Source organism: Rhineura floridana, chromosome 1 (assembly GCF_030035675.1).
Source record: "Rhineura floridana isolate rRhiFlo1 chromosome 1, rRhiFlo1.hap2, whole genome shotgun sequence".
NCBI classification, from domain to species: Eukaryota; Metazoa; Chordata; class Lepidosauria; order Squamata; family Rhineuridae; genus Rhineura; species Rhineura floridana.
Window position 1 is genome coordinate 204,457,264 of NC_084480.1, and position 15,766 is coordinate 204,473,029.

The 15,766-nt window shown below is 43.2% G+C and overlaps 1 protein-coding gene across 3 annotated transcripts; it reads right to left on the bottom strand.

Annotated features, from left to right (window-relative positions):
* Positions 1-901: 901 nt before the first annotated feature.
* On the bottom strand, positions 902-6,436 carry LOC133364431 (uncharacterized). 3 transcript variants are annotated; one of them, XM_061585068.1, is made up of 3 exons: positions 5,020-6,436; positions 3,743-3,813; positions 902-3,066 (listed from the first exon to the last, which is right to left on the bottom strand). In XM_061585068.1, exon 3 carries the CDS (start codon positions 2,077-2,079, stop codon positions 1,126-1,128), a length of 954 nt encoding a protein of 317 aa, XP_061441052.1. In that variant the 5' UTR covers positions 2,080-3,066; positions 3,743-3,813; positions 5,020-6,436; the 3' UTR covers positions 902-1,125. The 3 variants fall into 3 exon arrangements, with proteins under 3 accessions (XP_061441052.1, XP_061440961.1, XP_061441150.1); XM_061584977.1 differs by lacking the exon at positions 5,020-6,436 and adding an exon at positions 4,559-4,817; XM_061585166.1 differs by lacking the exon at positions 5,020-6,436 and having other exon boundaries at positions 3,743-4,817.
* Between the last annotated feature and the right edge of the window lie 9,330 nt (positions 6,437-15,766).

Sequence of the window (15,766 nt, forward strand, 5' to 3'; positions counted from 1 at the left end):
ATCAACCACAGTTGCTTGGAGCATACCATTCAAAAAAAATTTCTCTGATTGGAGATTAAAATAGAAATCTTACCTAAAATAGGGTGTCCCTAGGTCCATCTGAAATGACAAGGTCATTCTTTCTCACAAGCTTAGGGTGATGCAAAATGGAAATGGACTGCCTTCAAGTTGATCCCAGATAGGATCTTCATGGTAAGCAGTATTCAGACAGGTGGTTTACTGTTGCCTTCCTCTGAGTCTGAGAGGCAGTGACTGGCCCAAGGTCACCCAGTGAGCTTCATGGCTGTGTGGGGATTCAAACCCTGGTCTGCCAGGTCACAGTTCAACGCCTTTAGGGAACATTTAATCTAGCTTACTTGCTTCTGGCAAGAAGGGTTTACGTGCCCTCAGGCCAGGTCATTATTGGAAGAAGCTCAGTGTTGCAGAGATGTTAGATGGGAGCACAGATGGATGCCCCTGAAGGCAGCAACTGTAAGCATGCTTATTAAGGAACTAAGCCCCATAGCACTCAATAGGACTTACTTCTGAGTAGATACGGTTGCAGCCATGTTAAGGACAAGGGAGGGCATTCTAGGCAAGCAGTTGGTGACTGCCTGTCAGTATTGTGCTGTTGCTAAGACTTGACTGGGGATCATCCACAAAGTTATCCATAAGGCACTGCAACTGTATGTGTTGGCTGGCTACTGTTCTATCCGTCTCTATTCAAAGAAATTGAACAATCACAATTACACAATTACCTCTAGTATTAAGGTAAAGGAAAAAACGTGAGAGAGAAATAAAACCAATAGCACCAGGTTATAAACAATTTTTTTATTAACAAACACTATCTTTTAGAGAACAAAGGCAGGATACATCACCAATCAATCTGCTAATCATAATCCAATTGCTAGTCCCAACTAGAGTAGAGACCCACTGAAGCAATGGAATTTACATGGTGTCAATTAACTAGCAGCTGGATTTAGACATTTATCCCTCTTACAAAAGAGAAGTGGATGACATCCAAGGGATGTTTTCAACCATTATAAACATTATAAACAGTATTACTCTTTATAAAAGAAAAACAGAAATAATGAACAAGGTGCTTTCACTGTAGGAACTGGTGTTAAATAACTAAACAGGCTGAGTTTAGAATTTGTACTTCTCATTTGAAACACAAGCTTTAAGCAATCTTTGCTCTTCCTTCACATATTTTAAAAAATCAGCACAGTTCAAGCCAAAGTTTAATTTGACACAAAGCTCTGCTTTCACAAGGGAAGATAACATATGGTTCCTGTTGTCAGTCCATACGTTGCCCATGAGTGAAAACACTCTCTCCACGAAAGCACTGCTTACTGGGATGGCAAACACTGCACTGACAACCTTCACCAGAATTCTTGATCTGATGCTCTTTAGCAACTGCACCCATTTCTCATCTAGAGGAAGATCAGATGTTCTGACCTCAGGCACAAACTTTTTAACCAGGCAAAGTTCATCAAAAAGTCCATCAACATCAACTTCAATGCCCAGATTTGAAGCCACTTTACTAACATGGTCCACTGTTAGCTCATCTGACTCTCTGTCCAGATCAAAGGCTGTGAACTCTTTTAATTGTGAGTTCTCAAAATCATACCATTTATCAAGGTATGCTATTGCCCGATTGTACATCTGGAGAGCATCTGTAGTGAAAGATGCACGTTGAGATTCAGGGAGGTGTTTTAGACCAGAAAGCACCTTTGCTCCAAAAAATCTGTTGTCCACACGATTTACCAGCTTCTCCCTCAAGCTGCACATGAAGGTGTGGAGGTGTGGACTTACTGAGTGCTTTCTTTCCAAAAGACTAATAGTCTCATGAAACAGTTGCATGTAGTGATGCACAAAGTAGAGGTAACATTCTGGGACAGAAATCTTTTCAGTTGTGTCACCAGTTGCCTCATCTGCCTGGTCTCCAATAAAGTTCCATATCATGTCATCGGTCTGCTCTTCCCCAAGCTCCAGGAAATAGGATTTTATAGCAGGCCACAATTGGAGTAGCCACTCAACAGCTGGGAAAAGAGAGAGCCACCGTGTGTTTCCATGATTAATTACTGCATGGTACTGCATGCCTAGCTCATCAAAGCATTCCCTCAGTTTCTCATTTTTAAGGGTGCTCCTGGATAACTCCGTGTATACCTTATGAACCAGATACGCAACATCGTACTTCCTGTTAAACCAGCCATTCCTGGCAGCATTGTGTAGAACATGGCAAAAACAGTTTGCCTTCACAATGGAACTTTTCTGTTGCTTTAGGAACTATAATACAGAGTTCCTTACCCCGTAACTGACAGCAGCATTGTCTGCTGTGTAAACCACTATATTTTCAACAGATAATCCCAGATCAGTCACAGTCTTCAGAAGGCTATTGCTGATGGCAACAGCAGTCTCTGATGGTAACTCATAGAAGTCCAGCAGTTTCTCTTGGACTCCATGGTCAGCATCAAAGTAACGCACAGCCACAGGAAACATTTTACGGTTGCCTTTGTTAGAGGCATCCGTGGCAATTGAAAAAGGAACTTTTTTAGTGGAACGTTCACCCAGTGCCTGCACCACATTTTCTATTGATTTTGGTCCAAGCACGTTTTCAACAATGCACTCTGCCTTGGTTCTTCCACAGTGCAGTTTTTTAACAAGAGCAGAGTCCTCGATCGTTGTAGAAATCAGTTTCATTCCACAATCCATGCTCATGTAACTGTGCTGGTGCATAACTGCATGATACAAGTTGCTAACCTCTATAGCAGCAACACGGAGCATTTCTGGTGTACTTTTCTTTGCAAAGAAGGATGTCATGGCAGCACTCTGATTCACCATTCTTGAGGCTCTAATGTGTGCAGCATTTTCCTTGTGTCTCCGAACGGCCTTGACACCATTGTGTTTCACAGTAAAAGTAGAATTACAGTACTTGCATCTGGCAAGAGAATCATCTACTTTTACGATCCAGTCTTTGAAATTATCATTCTGCAACCATTCAGTCTGAAATGATGCTGCATATTTCTTCTTCGGCTTCTCTCCTTCTGGCTGTATTGAAACAACAGATGTGCAGCACAACAGCACCTGTACAGGAAGAAGAGAGTGTTCATAAGAAAAATCCCTAAATCCACAGCCAAGCAATACTTTTGTTAAGATCAACCCAAATGTCACAAACTAGTAAGCAAACTTTCAAGTTCTCCAGAATGCTTTACCAAGCTGTATGGCAAAGCTGGCTTGCTATTGTTGTCACAGAGTCTACATCTGGTCGCAGTCTGGATGGAGTGTAGGAAGAGGAGATTGTATTTCTTTACTTTATTTATTAGGTTTATATCCAGCCCTTTCTCCCAGTATGAGCCCAGGACGGAGATAGCAGACTGGCAGCACAATCCTAAACTCAGAAGTAAGTCCTGCTGAATTCAATTGGGCTTACCCCTAAATAAGTGGAGTTCGACTTGCATCCTTAGGCTGCCCTCTCACTTACTTGCCAAAAAGCCCCATACAAGTCAATGAGACTTACTGCTGACCGGACATATAGAGGATTACACAGTTACGTTTGATTACTTTGCAAATCTCATTGCATTTAATGTAACATAGTAAATGTGTTTATTATTGAAGCTGGGTAGTTGGATTAATTTGATGCTATGTGGTTTTTAGGTTGTGTTACTCAATGTAGTAAGAATATGCTGATGGCAGTATGCATAGGATCAGGCTACCTGGTGAGAGTTCCATCATCATAGTAGTAATAATTTTAAAAACTCACCACAGTGCTGTTGACTGTGCTTCACAAGTCAATCAAATGATCCTCCAAAGTTCTTCACAGACTATCCTTCGCTGCAGAGACAGGAATGAGTAATGGTTAAGGAGATTCTCTACAATTTATTGGCTACCCTGTTGTGGGCAGCTATAAAATCACTTTGAAAGACAACCCAAATCTAGTGAGTAATAACTGACAGAGAGAAAACACCCATGGTTTGGTCTATCTTCACAGGCAGCAGCTTGTGAACAACAACTGCAGCCACACTTCCAAATATGTGAATTCTCTTTTACCATTAGTGGGCCAAAAACAAACCATCATGCAACCAACAAGGCACATCATCAATGGGTTTTAGGTGGTTGAGCTGACCACATGGAACCACTGTTGTTGCTTCTATGGATATAAGGGAGGAGGGTCAAAGGTACATGAAATGCAAACAGAAAATGAAAAAACATGACAGTGATGCTTTCCTAAATGCAATACCATACCAATCACAACAAGATTTCAGAGCAGAGGTATCATGTGCTGATAGGATCTCACTCATGTCAGAAACCGTGCTGCAGCATTCTACATTAACTGACAGGTTGCCAGGATTTTTTTAGTTTTGGTTTTTGGTTATGAATCCTGACTAGTTGTGAGATACTGAGTTGTCTGCCTACTCATAGGAATCTTGTTGTGGTTGGTATGGTATTGCATTGAAATCTGCATTGGTTGCTGATTTGCTAATAGGCCAAGTTCAAAGTGTGCTTTTCATGTTATGGGTGCCGCAGCAGTACTACAGTGTAACATTTATTACCCAAATTCAACCACAGCAACACATACCAAAGGGCCAGCATAACCCTTCAACTTCTGGGTAGATCTCTTACTAGGACATTAGGGACATTTCTTGGGAGATGCCGTTCTGATGCCTTCAGAAAAGAAGTGTCTTAGTTTTTTCTGGCCCATGGAGGGTTCTTGCCATCTTGGGCACCACAGAGGAAAAGGAAATTTTAAGAGAATGGCAAAAGATGTTATCTGGAAGTAGGGACTAAATCAACCAACCTTTACTTATTTGATTTATATACCGCCTCATAGCCGAAGCTTCCTGGGCGGTTCACAGCAAACTAAAACTTCAGTATACAATTAAAACACATAATTAAACAATTTAAAACATAACATAGAAAAATTTCAAGATTAAAACATTTTAAAACACATACTAAAATGCTGAAATGCAAAAATGCCTGGAAGAAGAGGAAGGTTGTAACCTGGCACCAAAAAGATAGTAGTGTTGGCGCCAGGCGTACCTCATCAGGAAGATCATTCCATAATTCGGGGCCCACCACTTAGAAGGCCCTTTTTCTCGTTGTCATCCTCCGAGCTTCCCTCTGAGTAGGCACCCGGAGGAGGGCCTTTGATGTGGAGCGCAGTGTACGGGTAGGTTCATATCGGGAGAGGCATTCCATCAGAACCTTGGCTTCCTCTTCGTCATTCAGCTTTCCTCCACTTGCTAAAACTCAGGCCACATTCACACCAGACATTTAATCCACTATTAAACTGCTACATCAGACAATAATTTGCATTAATTAACTTATTTTGTAGATCCCAAACTTTCTTGTAGACCTGTAGGAGTTTCATAGGCACTAATGCAGGGGCCTAGTGGGTAATCCAGCCCTGCACACAAGTATGCCACAATGCTGCTGGAGGAGCCCTGTTGGATCAGAGTAAAGGCCCTTCATATCACAAGCTATATGGCTCTGTGTAACATTTGCTGGGAATCACAAGTGGGGACTCGCTGCTGCACGGAGTTCCTGCTTGTGGGCTTCCCACAGGCATCTAGGTGGTCACCGTGCAAAGAAGATGCTGGACTAAATGGGCCTTTGGCTGATCCAGCAGGGCTGTCCTTATGTTCTTCAAACCCAGCATCCAACCCTGGCCAGTCAAACACATCCTGTAAGCTCACAACCAGACAGCAAGGCGATAGACCAGGGATTTGCAAACTCACCACCACCACTACTTGAACATTACTGAGGGTCTTGGCAGACCACTTAATGACTTTTTTGCCTGCTGAAGCAATTGAATGGTTTTTAATTGCATCAAGATGAAACGTCTTATAAAAGATTATATAAACTAAGAATAATCTTTTATAATGCTTGGGAAAATAGCAGGGAGTAGAAAAATAGGAAGGCCAAACAAGACATGGATTGATTCCATAAAGGAAGCCATATGATTCCATAAAGGCATGCCTACCAAGATCCTGCTGTGCGTGCTTCTTGGATGTTCTGGACCTCGTCCCGGCTATCTACAGCAAGATAAAGGTGGAGGGACAGGCACATCAGCGCTGAAAATTGTTCAGCCCACAGCAGCCCCCCTCTCTCTGAGGTTATGCAGCCCATTGCTCTCTCTGCCCCCCCCCTGAGGTTATGCAGCCCTCTCCCTGAGGGTCTTCAGCCCCTCTCTGAGGTTATGCAGCCCTCTCCCTGAGGGTCTTCAGCCCCTCTCTGAGGGTTATTCAGTTCATCCCAAACCCCAAGAGCAGCTAATAATAATTTATTAGGATCAGGTGACAGTGAACTGTGAAAAGGTGGTGTAGTGGTTAGTATGTTGGAATTTAGCTGGGAAGACTTGGTTCACATCTCTGCTCAGCCGTGTGGTAATGACTGCAGATTCTCACAGGATGTGTTGTTGACAACAGGATAATGGAGCAAGAACAAGGACACACTATTGCTGCTACTCAGGAAGGCTAAAAAGTGTGGAAACAGACTTCATAACATGGGATCTGTAATCTCCGATTCCAATAAATCTATATTGATTCTTCGACTAACAGGGCTCTCTAATGCAATTAATAATTATAATAAATTATTATTATTATTATTATTATTAACAACAACAACAGCAATAATACCTATTTATGTACATTTATAACTACCCAAAGTAATTATAACATCTAAAAATAAATTGCCATTGCACTCTTACTACCATAAGGAACATATAAAACTGACCTCGATGAAACCTAACAAATTAAAAGGTGTTATTAGTCTATAATTTGAAAATTATTGCCACCATTATCACAGGGATGATAATTACACTGGAGGGAACAACTTAACGGTCAAAAGTGCCTCAAACTTTACTGGTTACAAAGGAATATGCGTGTTCAGCATCAAGTCACAATTTCAGGTTGGAACACTATAGGCAGAGGGACACCCTTCTCTGAGAAAGCAGAAAGAAGTCTGTCTTGTTGCTTAGACACCTCTCTCTCTCTCTCTGGTTTTAAAATGTTGCTTAATGGTTTCCACAATCAGTTAGCGACTTGCTCTAATCTGGAGCCTAGTGTGTATATCAAACACACATGAATACAGGCCTCTTCATGCTTTTCAAACGGGAGGGCAGTTCTGGATATACATACATACATAGCGGTTGCTAGAAGACGGCATCCGAGCGGCCTGCCAGCCTCAGCAGGAGTGGAGGCCGGCCAGGGCCGGCTCCTTCTTAGCCCTGGAGCCGGTTCCCCTGCTCCGGAAAGGATGGCCAGCCACTTCACCCCTCATGCTGTGGGTGCCGCTGGGTGGCCGCAGCCACAATGGGCCCCCCCAGCCAGAGACTGCTGAGCCCCATCACGGCCGCTGCCACCCAGCGGCACCCACAGCAGGAGGGGTGAAGCGGCCGGCCGTCCTTTCCGGAGCAGGGGAACTGGCTCCGGGCCGGGGCTAAGAAGGAGCCAACCCAGCCTGGCCTCCACTGCCACCGCCTCTTCACGCCTCCTGCTCAGGCTGCCAGGCCGCATGGGCCCCATCTCGGCAGCGGTTGCTAGGAGACGGCGTCCGAGCAGCCTGCCAGCCTCAGCAGGAGTGGAGGCCGGCCAGGGCCGGCTCCTTCTTAGCCCCGGAGCCGGCTGATATACCTGGGCAGGAAGCTGTAAAAGACTCTGGTAGTCTTCCCAATCTGTACTTCTGCTCATACCAGAATTGTTTTAATAAATCCAATTCTTGTTTGACCTGACCACCTTCCCGCCTTTTATGTACATTTTCCTTGAAGCACTTTACACCTAGTATTAAAATAAAAAATTAATCTACAACTGCCTGCCACCACAGCTATGTTTTTTGTAGACTTCCATGGCTGCCTGGATGATGACACAGATGGCATGCAGTGATGTCATTAGAGACTGACCAGCCACATTAAAATATCAATCCAGAAGTTAAAGACAAACTATAGTTGTTGTCACATCAGCCACTATTTAATATGTAAGTGATGGGTGATGTAAGTTATTACTAGCTTCAATGAACAAAGACTAAGCCCTTTCGTTATAATAATTATTGGATAGACTGACACTTCCTACCTCCGCCAGTGTATTCCCAACCCTACAGGAGGCTCTTTAGTTCCAATAACAGTTCAGCTGAAAACCCCACTACAAACTATGCCAAAACTGGGGAAATCATATCAACTGTTATTGTTTTCTGTCTCTCTCTTTGCCTTGTACTTTCTGCAAGTAACGCTACATTCATATACCCAAGATAAGGGAGTGGATGTATAAATTATTGCAATCAATCAGTCAAATGCTGAATGTAGCCAGAGACTGCTGAGCCCCATCGCGGCCGCTGCCGCCCAGTGGCACCCACAGCAGGAGGGGTGAAGTGGCTGGCCGTCCTTTCTGGAGCAGGGGAACTGGCTCTGGGCCGGGGCTAAGAAGGAGCCGGCCCAGCCTGGCCTCCACTGCCACCGCCTCTTCACGCCTCCTGCTCAGGCTGCCAGGCCGCATGGGCCCCGTCTCGGCAGCGGTTGCTAGGAGACGGCATCCGAGCAGCCTGCCAGCCTCAGCAGGAGTGGAGGCCAGCCAGGGCCAGCTCCTTCTTAGCCCCGGAGCCGGTTCCCGTGCTCTGGCAAGGACGGCCGGCTGCTTCACCCCTCCTGCTGTGGGCGCCGCTGGGCAGCCGCAGCCACGATGGCCCCCCCCAGCCAGAGACTGCTGAGCCCCATCGCGGCCGCTGCTGCCCAGCGGCACCCACAGCAGGAGGAGTGAAGCGGCCGGCCGTCCTTTCCGGAGCAGGGGAAGTGGCTCCGGGCCGGGGCTAAGAAGGAGCCGGCCCAGCCTGGCCTCCACTGACACCGCCTCTTCACGGCTCCTGCTGAGGCTGCCAGGCCGCTCGGACGCCATCTTCTAGCAACTGCTCCTGTGGGGGCTGCTGCTGGGGGGGGTCCCTGCAGGGGCGGCGGCTGGATGGGGGCGCCCACGTCGTGGCTGATGCGGCCCAGGAGATGCGGGCCAGGAGGCTGCCGTCGCTTGGCCAGGTGGCTACGGCCTCCACTCAGCACCCTCACCTCTACTTGTGTGGGTGGCGGGAGCAGGCAGGGGCTGCTACTCGGGGGGGCCTGCAGGGGCGGCGGCTACACCTTGCTCAACCTACAACTATGGCAGTGGCTCAAGTCCTCCTCCTGTCTCTCCAGTGGTCCCTGCCTCAATGAGAAAGGGCGGGAAGGCAGCCAGCCACAGCCGTCACGCATGTGTGTGTCAATCACGCATGCGTGGCTGAGGGGGACGCTCAAAAGCCGGAGATCAACGTCTTCAAAGAACCTATGGCCGGAGACAGCCCCCTTTTGCCGGAGACTCCGGCAGAAAACCGGAGATCTGGCAACCCTAATCCAGATGCTCATGGGAAGCCTGCAAGCAGGACCTAAGCACATGAGCACTCTCCCCTCCTGTGGTTTCCAACAACTGGCATTTGGAAGCATACTGCCTCTGTCTATGGAGGCAGAGCATAGCTATTATAGATAGTAGACACTGATAGCCCTATCCTCCGTGAATTTATCTAATCTATCTAATTTATCTAATCCTCTTTCAAAGCCATTCAAGTTGGTGGCCATCACTGCCTCCTCTAGGATCAAATGCCATAGTTTTACTATGTGCTGTGTGCAGGGCTGTGTGTCATTAGGCCAACTAGGCAGCCGCCTAGGGTGCAGACCTTAGAGGGGCGCAGACCTCAGAGGGGCGCAGACCTCAGAGGTGCGCAGTATTGACCTTTGAGGGGCACAGTTTTATACAGATTAGTTTTTTTAACCCTTGTAAAAATGCAACTGACAATTTGTATTTTTTTATTTTAAGATAAATACCACAACAGTGCTATGGAATATAATTAATTATAAAGTCTTATGAAAAATTTCTATATTCTGTTTTTTATTTATCCTTTTTATACTCGAGTGAGTAACAGCGTGTTTGTGCAATTTTAGGAATACTGACCATTTAGAAAACTATCAGACCTGGAGAGAACTTGAATTGTGCTTGTCTAAAGGGAAAAAAATGATGATATTAACCAGCAGAAAATTAGGCAAGAAGAACAGCGACAAATCTTGGAAACCTTGATTGCTTTGATTATAGTTCTTGGCATACAAAAATTGGCATTCTGTGGTACAACTGAAAAGTTGTACAGTGCTAGCAATGGAAATTTTCTGAAGTTTGTAGAATATCTAGCCCTTTTTTATCCTATCATGAATGAACATTTGTGCAAAGTTAAAGATCAAGAAACAATGATTCACTACCTAGGAAAAGATATTCAAAATGAGCTTGTACAACTTCTAGCAGGTGCTATAAAGCAGGAAATTTTAGCACATGCAAACTCAGCCAAATACTACTCAATTATTTTGGACTGCACACCCAATGTCAGTCATATTGAACAAATGACAATGATTGTACGTTATGTTGATGTAATCAAACCATCAGTTAATGAGATGTCTGAGCCTGAGGTTATCATAAGAGAACATTTCTTGGGATTTATTCCACTAAAGTAGGGTTGCCATATTGCCCAGGTAGCCGGGTTTTACCCGGATTCTTTGCATGCCACCCGGCACCCGTTTAGCCCCTTAGATGGTCCTGATTCTCAGCTTTAATTTTTTTAAAAAATTAAGTGTCTAGGTGGTCCGGTTGTCGACATATACATAAAAACATCAGCTGCCCCCCTGACTGTTAAATCTTTCTTTAAACAGTACTGTATAGCACTTCGTAGCTTTAACCCCGCCCGTTCAGGATTGCAGCCAATCAGTGAAGCCAGGGTTGTGTTTCAGTTTGATTGACCTGAGGCAGTGTCTAGAAAACGTCATTGTAGTGCCAGAAAATGGTGGTTCCCCCCCCCATTTATCTGAAAATCTCATAAATTGGGTAAGTATATACATTTCAGTTTTTTTTCTCTTGTGTGAAGGAGTCAGATCCTGGGCAGTGTTTTGAAAACCTTCCCAATACTTGCTTTTGTAAAAGCAAGGCTAATCCCATATGCCCAGAGTAAATCCCACTGAATTCAATAGGACTTACTTTTGAGTAGACATGGTTATGAATGTGCTGAAAATCAATGGAACTTCGGAGTGAATGTAAAAAAGAATTGTGTTAGTGTTCTAATTCTTTCTGTCTCTCCTCCAGTCTTATTTTAAAGCAAGTAGGCAGAGCTTACTTAGGTATTACAATTTTTATTCTGTAGGAAACTAATACTGATTTTTTTTAAACTAATACTGATTTTTCTGCAATGACCAACTGGTTTGACAATAAACTATTATATGGGCTGTATGTATTTATACATCTGCAGTGTGTGTGCATGTGCGTGTATGGAGTCTTTCCAACAACCCTGTGAGGTACGGTTGGAAACCAAGGCAGCTCACAACAAGAAATAAAGCCATTTAAAATCCAATAACCATAAAAAGAAGTATAAACAGTTGCAAAACAGCATTAAGTGGCATGATTCGGAATTTTGGGTTGTGTGAATGAAGTTGCTTATCACTTGAGGTTGCATTTCTGTCCGTGTTTGAGTAAGCCCCACTGAATATACTGGGACTTGCTTCTGAATAAATAAACCTAGGATTGCACTATAAATATCTTTACAGTTTGTGTAAATAATAAATATATTTGATAGTCATGCTTATATAAATATTTCTTCATTTATCATATTTTTGGTTTTTGGTTAGGAATCCTGACTGGTTGTGAGATGCTTAGTTTTCTGCCTTACTCATAGGAATCTTGTTGTGGTTGGTATGGTGTTGCATTTAAGAAATCATGGTACGAAATGGCCTGAATCAGTATAAGGCAGATTCCTTGGTTCCTAAAAGTGGGAAGAGACTCAAGGGCCACAGTGACTCCAACATTTATTGATGTATTTTTATTTACAACATTTATATACCGCTTTATTGTAAAAAATCTCAAAGCGGTTTACAGAAAGAATTAAAACAATAAAATTATTGGCAAAAGCGTTAAGGACAGATACTTAAAAACATTCAAAATAATAAAACCAACAATGAGTTAAAAACAGATTTAAAAACACAATAACTTCCACATGCCTGGAGAGGCTTGCCTCAAGAAAACTGATTTTAGCAGGTGCTGAAAAGAGGCGTCTGCCTAATGTGAATAGACAAGGAGTTCCAAAGCGTAGGTGCTGCCACTTTACAGGACTGATTTCTTACAAGAGCAGAACAAATACTATGTGGCAGCCATAACATGGAAAGCACAGCTTGAACTTGGCCTGGTAGCAGATCAGCAACCAATGCAGATTTAAGAGCAGAGGTATTATGTGCTGATAGGATCTCACTCATGTCAGCAATTGTGCTGCAGCATTCTGCATTAACTGCAGTCCCCAGGACAGGTTGTGCTGCATGGGGATTTCTGTGACCTTGGCTGACTGGCTGCTAGGATTTTTTTAGTTTGAGTTTTTGGTTATGAATCCTGACTGGTTGTGGGATGCTGAGTTTTCTGCCTTACTCATAGGAATCTTGTTGTGGTTGGTATGGTATTACATTTAGGAAAGTGTTACTGCCTTTTGTGTTGTTTTTTTCCTATTTGCATTTCACTTATCTTTAACCTCACTCCGTTACAGCCATAGAAGCAACAGCAGCAGCATATGCAAGATAATTAACTCCCATTAGTGATAAGAGCAAGAATTTATAATTATTATTTCAATTAAAACAAGAGTCTTCTCAGTACTTTGAAGAGGACCAGATATTTATTTTCTTTCTGAGCCCAGGACTGGGTCTCTAATGATGCCCAGTGGGGGGGGGGAGGAGGAGAGTAGTCGATAAGACAGACATCCTGACATTGGTAATCTAATTAGCAAGGTATGTGTGGGGTTGTTGCACACTTCCAGGCCCAGTTTCATTTTGAGTATGGAGGTGGAACCTGTGTAGATGTGGTTGATCAAAGGGAGAAGAAATTTTGAGTTAAGCAAAGCTCTGCTTTTATAAAACCTAAGAAACATACAGATACTTTGAATGTCTGAGTGCCTGCACCAGTGGAATACTGGAAGAACTTGTAAAACTTGCTGCAACAGTATTTAGAACTGAGCATGTGGTGTGAAATACTTTTCCTAACATTTTGGCTTCTTGTTTTTCTCCACCCACCACATCTCTGAAATATAGCGTATATGTAATGGTTAACCGTACTGCTGCCCTGACTTACTTTATGTTTGTTGCTATTTTGTGTTTTTATTATGTTTTTATATTGATTGTGTATTTTTATTGTTTTTATTATATTTGTAAGCTGTGCTGAGCTCTGTTTTTAACAGCAGAAGGGCAGGATATAAATCCTCTTAATCAATCAATAAATATTCCATAGTGTTGGAAACTAGAGTCTAGGCATTTAAGGCTGAAAATGTTGCTTTTTAAAAAAAGATTTCTCACATCTTTCCCCAGTTTTTGGTGGTAATTCCTAGGCACAAAAACAAAACTGGACAATCCAAATATTAATATGCAAATAATTAGCATAATGTGCAAATAATTTGCATAATATGCATAATATGCAAATCAGCCTGGCCAGATTTGTGGAACTGGAATATGGCAACCCTGCACTAAAGGAGACTACAGGTCCCTTTATAACTGAAACTCTTCTTGGACAGCTTGAGCAAATGGGATTACCAATTGAGAATCTGCATGGTCAAGGTTATGATAATGGGAGTAACATGAAAGGCAAAGAAAATGGAAAGAAAAGACTGGACTTCTGAAATAAGCCTTTCCTTGTGTGAAAGACCCATGTGAATTGAGACAGGTGTGAATGAGTTTTCCCCTCAATATATGAGCCACTGACCAGGTATGTGAGTAGGCTTAAAGGCTGAACCTCGTGACCTAGTGGGCCTTTTCCCTGTGTGAACTGAGAGAATGGGGGAGGTGGAGGATCAAAGGGCGATGTACCAATCCCTCCAAAAGAAACACCTGCTTTCTACATGTATAATAATTATGGACAAAGAAGCTGTAGATTTTTGGAACAATGGGATTTCTACACTTGAGATAGTCTAGACTTGCAGTTTCCCCTGGAGGGAACTTTTGATTTAGATAAAATTGTTCATCACTGTGGAGCCCTTTCAGTCAAGAGGCAGTAAAATGACAAACATTCAATGGCATGTGTTTTTTTATTCGTATTCAGAAATGTCAAAAAGGCACCATGAATCTCAAACTTGGAGTCTTAAGGACTCCAATGTGAAACTGAAATCTCAGTTATTTAAAAGGAAAATGTGCACCACCCTGGGCATGCCCACGAACTGCTCCTAAGGTACCTTTGTATCCTCAATTAAAACCTAAGAAAAAGAAAGAACAGACCCCAGAAGATACAATTTTTTTACTAGTATGCCTCTGCCATATCATCCTGAAGTGGAGTCTCCACCATCTGTAGAGACTATTGTACCTCACTCTCCCTAGGGGTTTAATAATTCTGGTACTATCACCCCTTCTTCACCCATTACAAAGATGGGTCAGCAACTTTCACCTTATTCAGACTCGAAGGGCAATCCCAAATGTCTCAATTCCTGAATAAAGTCCAGCAGCAACTATCTGGAATAAGACAGGCATTGAGCAAAATAGAGGAGGCTTCATTAAAAAAGTCCTATTCTGCTTCAGCATTTAACACCAGAAGAGAAAAGCCACTTACATCCACACCGGCTGGACTGAACCCCTTAAGGGAGCTCCCTAGACTCCAAGGTTTAGAAATTATGCATACACCTTGGTCTGCTACAGATTTGCAAAATTTGGTGAAAGAATTTCCAAATATTAGAGAACCACAGAAATTTAAAGAAGAACTAGAGATAGTTATATCTTGTTATAATCCAACTTGGGCAGTCCTTAATCAATTGCTAAGAATGATTATGCCTACTAAGGTTAGACAGAGGTTCACAATTGAAGTTGAGTGGTCACACCAGGAGCCGTGTTGAGGTGAACTTAGTGATGCACGGGAGAAACTTCTAAATACCGTTACTGTAATCTGCCCTAGGAAAACAGATTGGTCTAAAATTAATAATTTCAAACAAAATAAAGGAGAAGCCCCTGATGATTACATAGACCATCTAAAGCAAATTTTCAAGAGACATTCAGGCATTGATGATGCTCCAGAAAATGCTTCTGAAGCAGTGGCTGCAGCCTTTGTTCAGGGACTTCTTCCAAAATTTAATGAACACTTGTGTTCTCTTCCTATAGGCTGGCAGATTAAACCACTTCAAGAACTAGTAACCATAGCCAACCACTGCCTAGCTTGCCAAGAGAAAAATGGATTTGTAGAAATTAAAGTTCTGACACTTCAAGCTCAGTATTTTGACCCTAGCCGAGGCTGAGGGAGAGGGCAAGCCCAGGGAAGGTTAAGGGAACAGAGACGAGGTTGCAAGATGGGGCATGGAATTTTTCTGCCCCAGAATAATAGCCCTTTCTGTGATCTGTCTTGGCCATTCGAAGCCACAATGCCCAAAGCGACCTGACCAGTCAGTAACAGCATTTAACTCACCATCGCCACCACCTCCTCTCCCCCCGTTTCCCTCTCTGAAAGAGGACTCATACTAGGACAGTCTGAGGCAAAGTAACTTAATTAATGTGCCCCTCCTTCCTATCAAACAAGACGGTCCGTGTGTTTCTTGTCTTATCAATGGAAAAGGTTTGAGATCTTGCACTTGCCCCTCTCTCTGCTGTCATTGCAAATGCAGTAGGCATTTCTAATTTAGTAGCACATCCAGTTTCACAACCTCTAAGACTTAGGCTTAAGACTAAGACACAACACTTATTAAATGCTAGATTAACTAAATATGACATTCTTTTATCATCTGATTGCCATGTAAC

Coding starts and splice junctions, on each gene's coding strand:
- LOC133364431 (XM_061585068.1), bottom strand. CDS start 2,079: ATGCAGTACCATGCAGTAATTAATCATGGAAACACACGGTGGCTCTCT.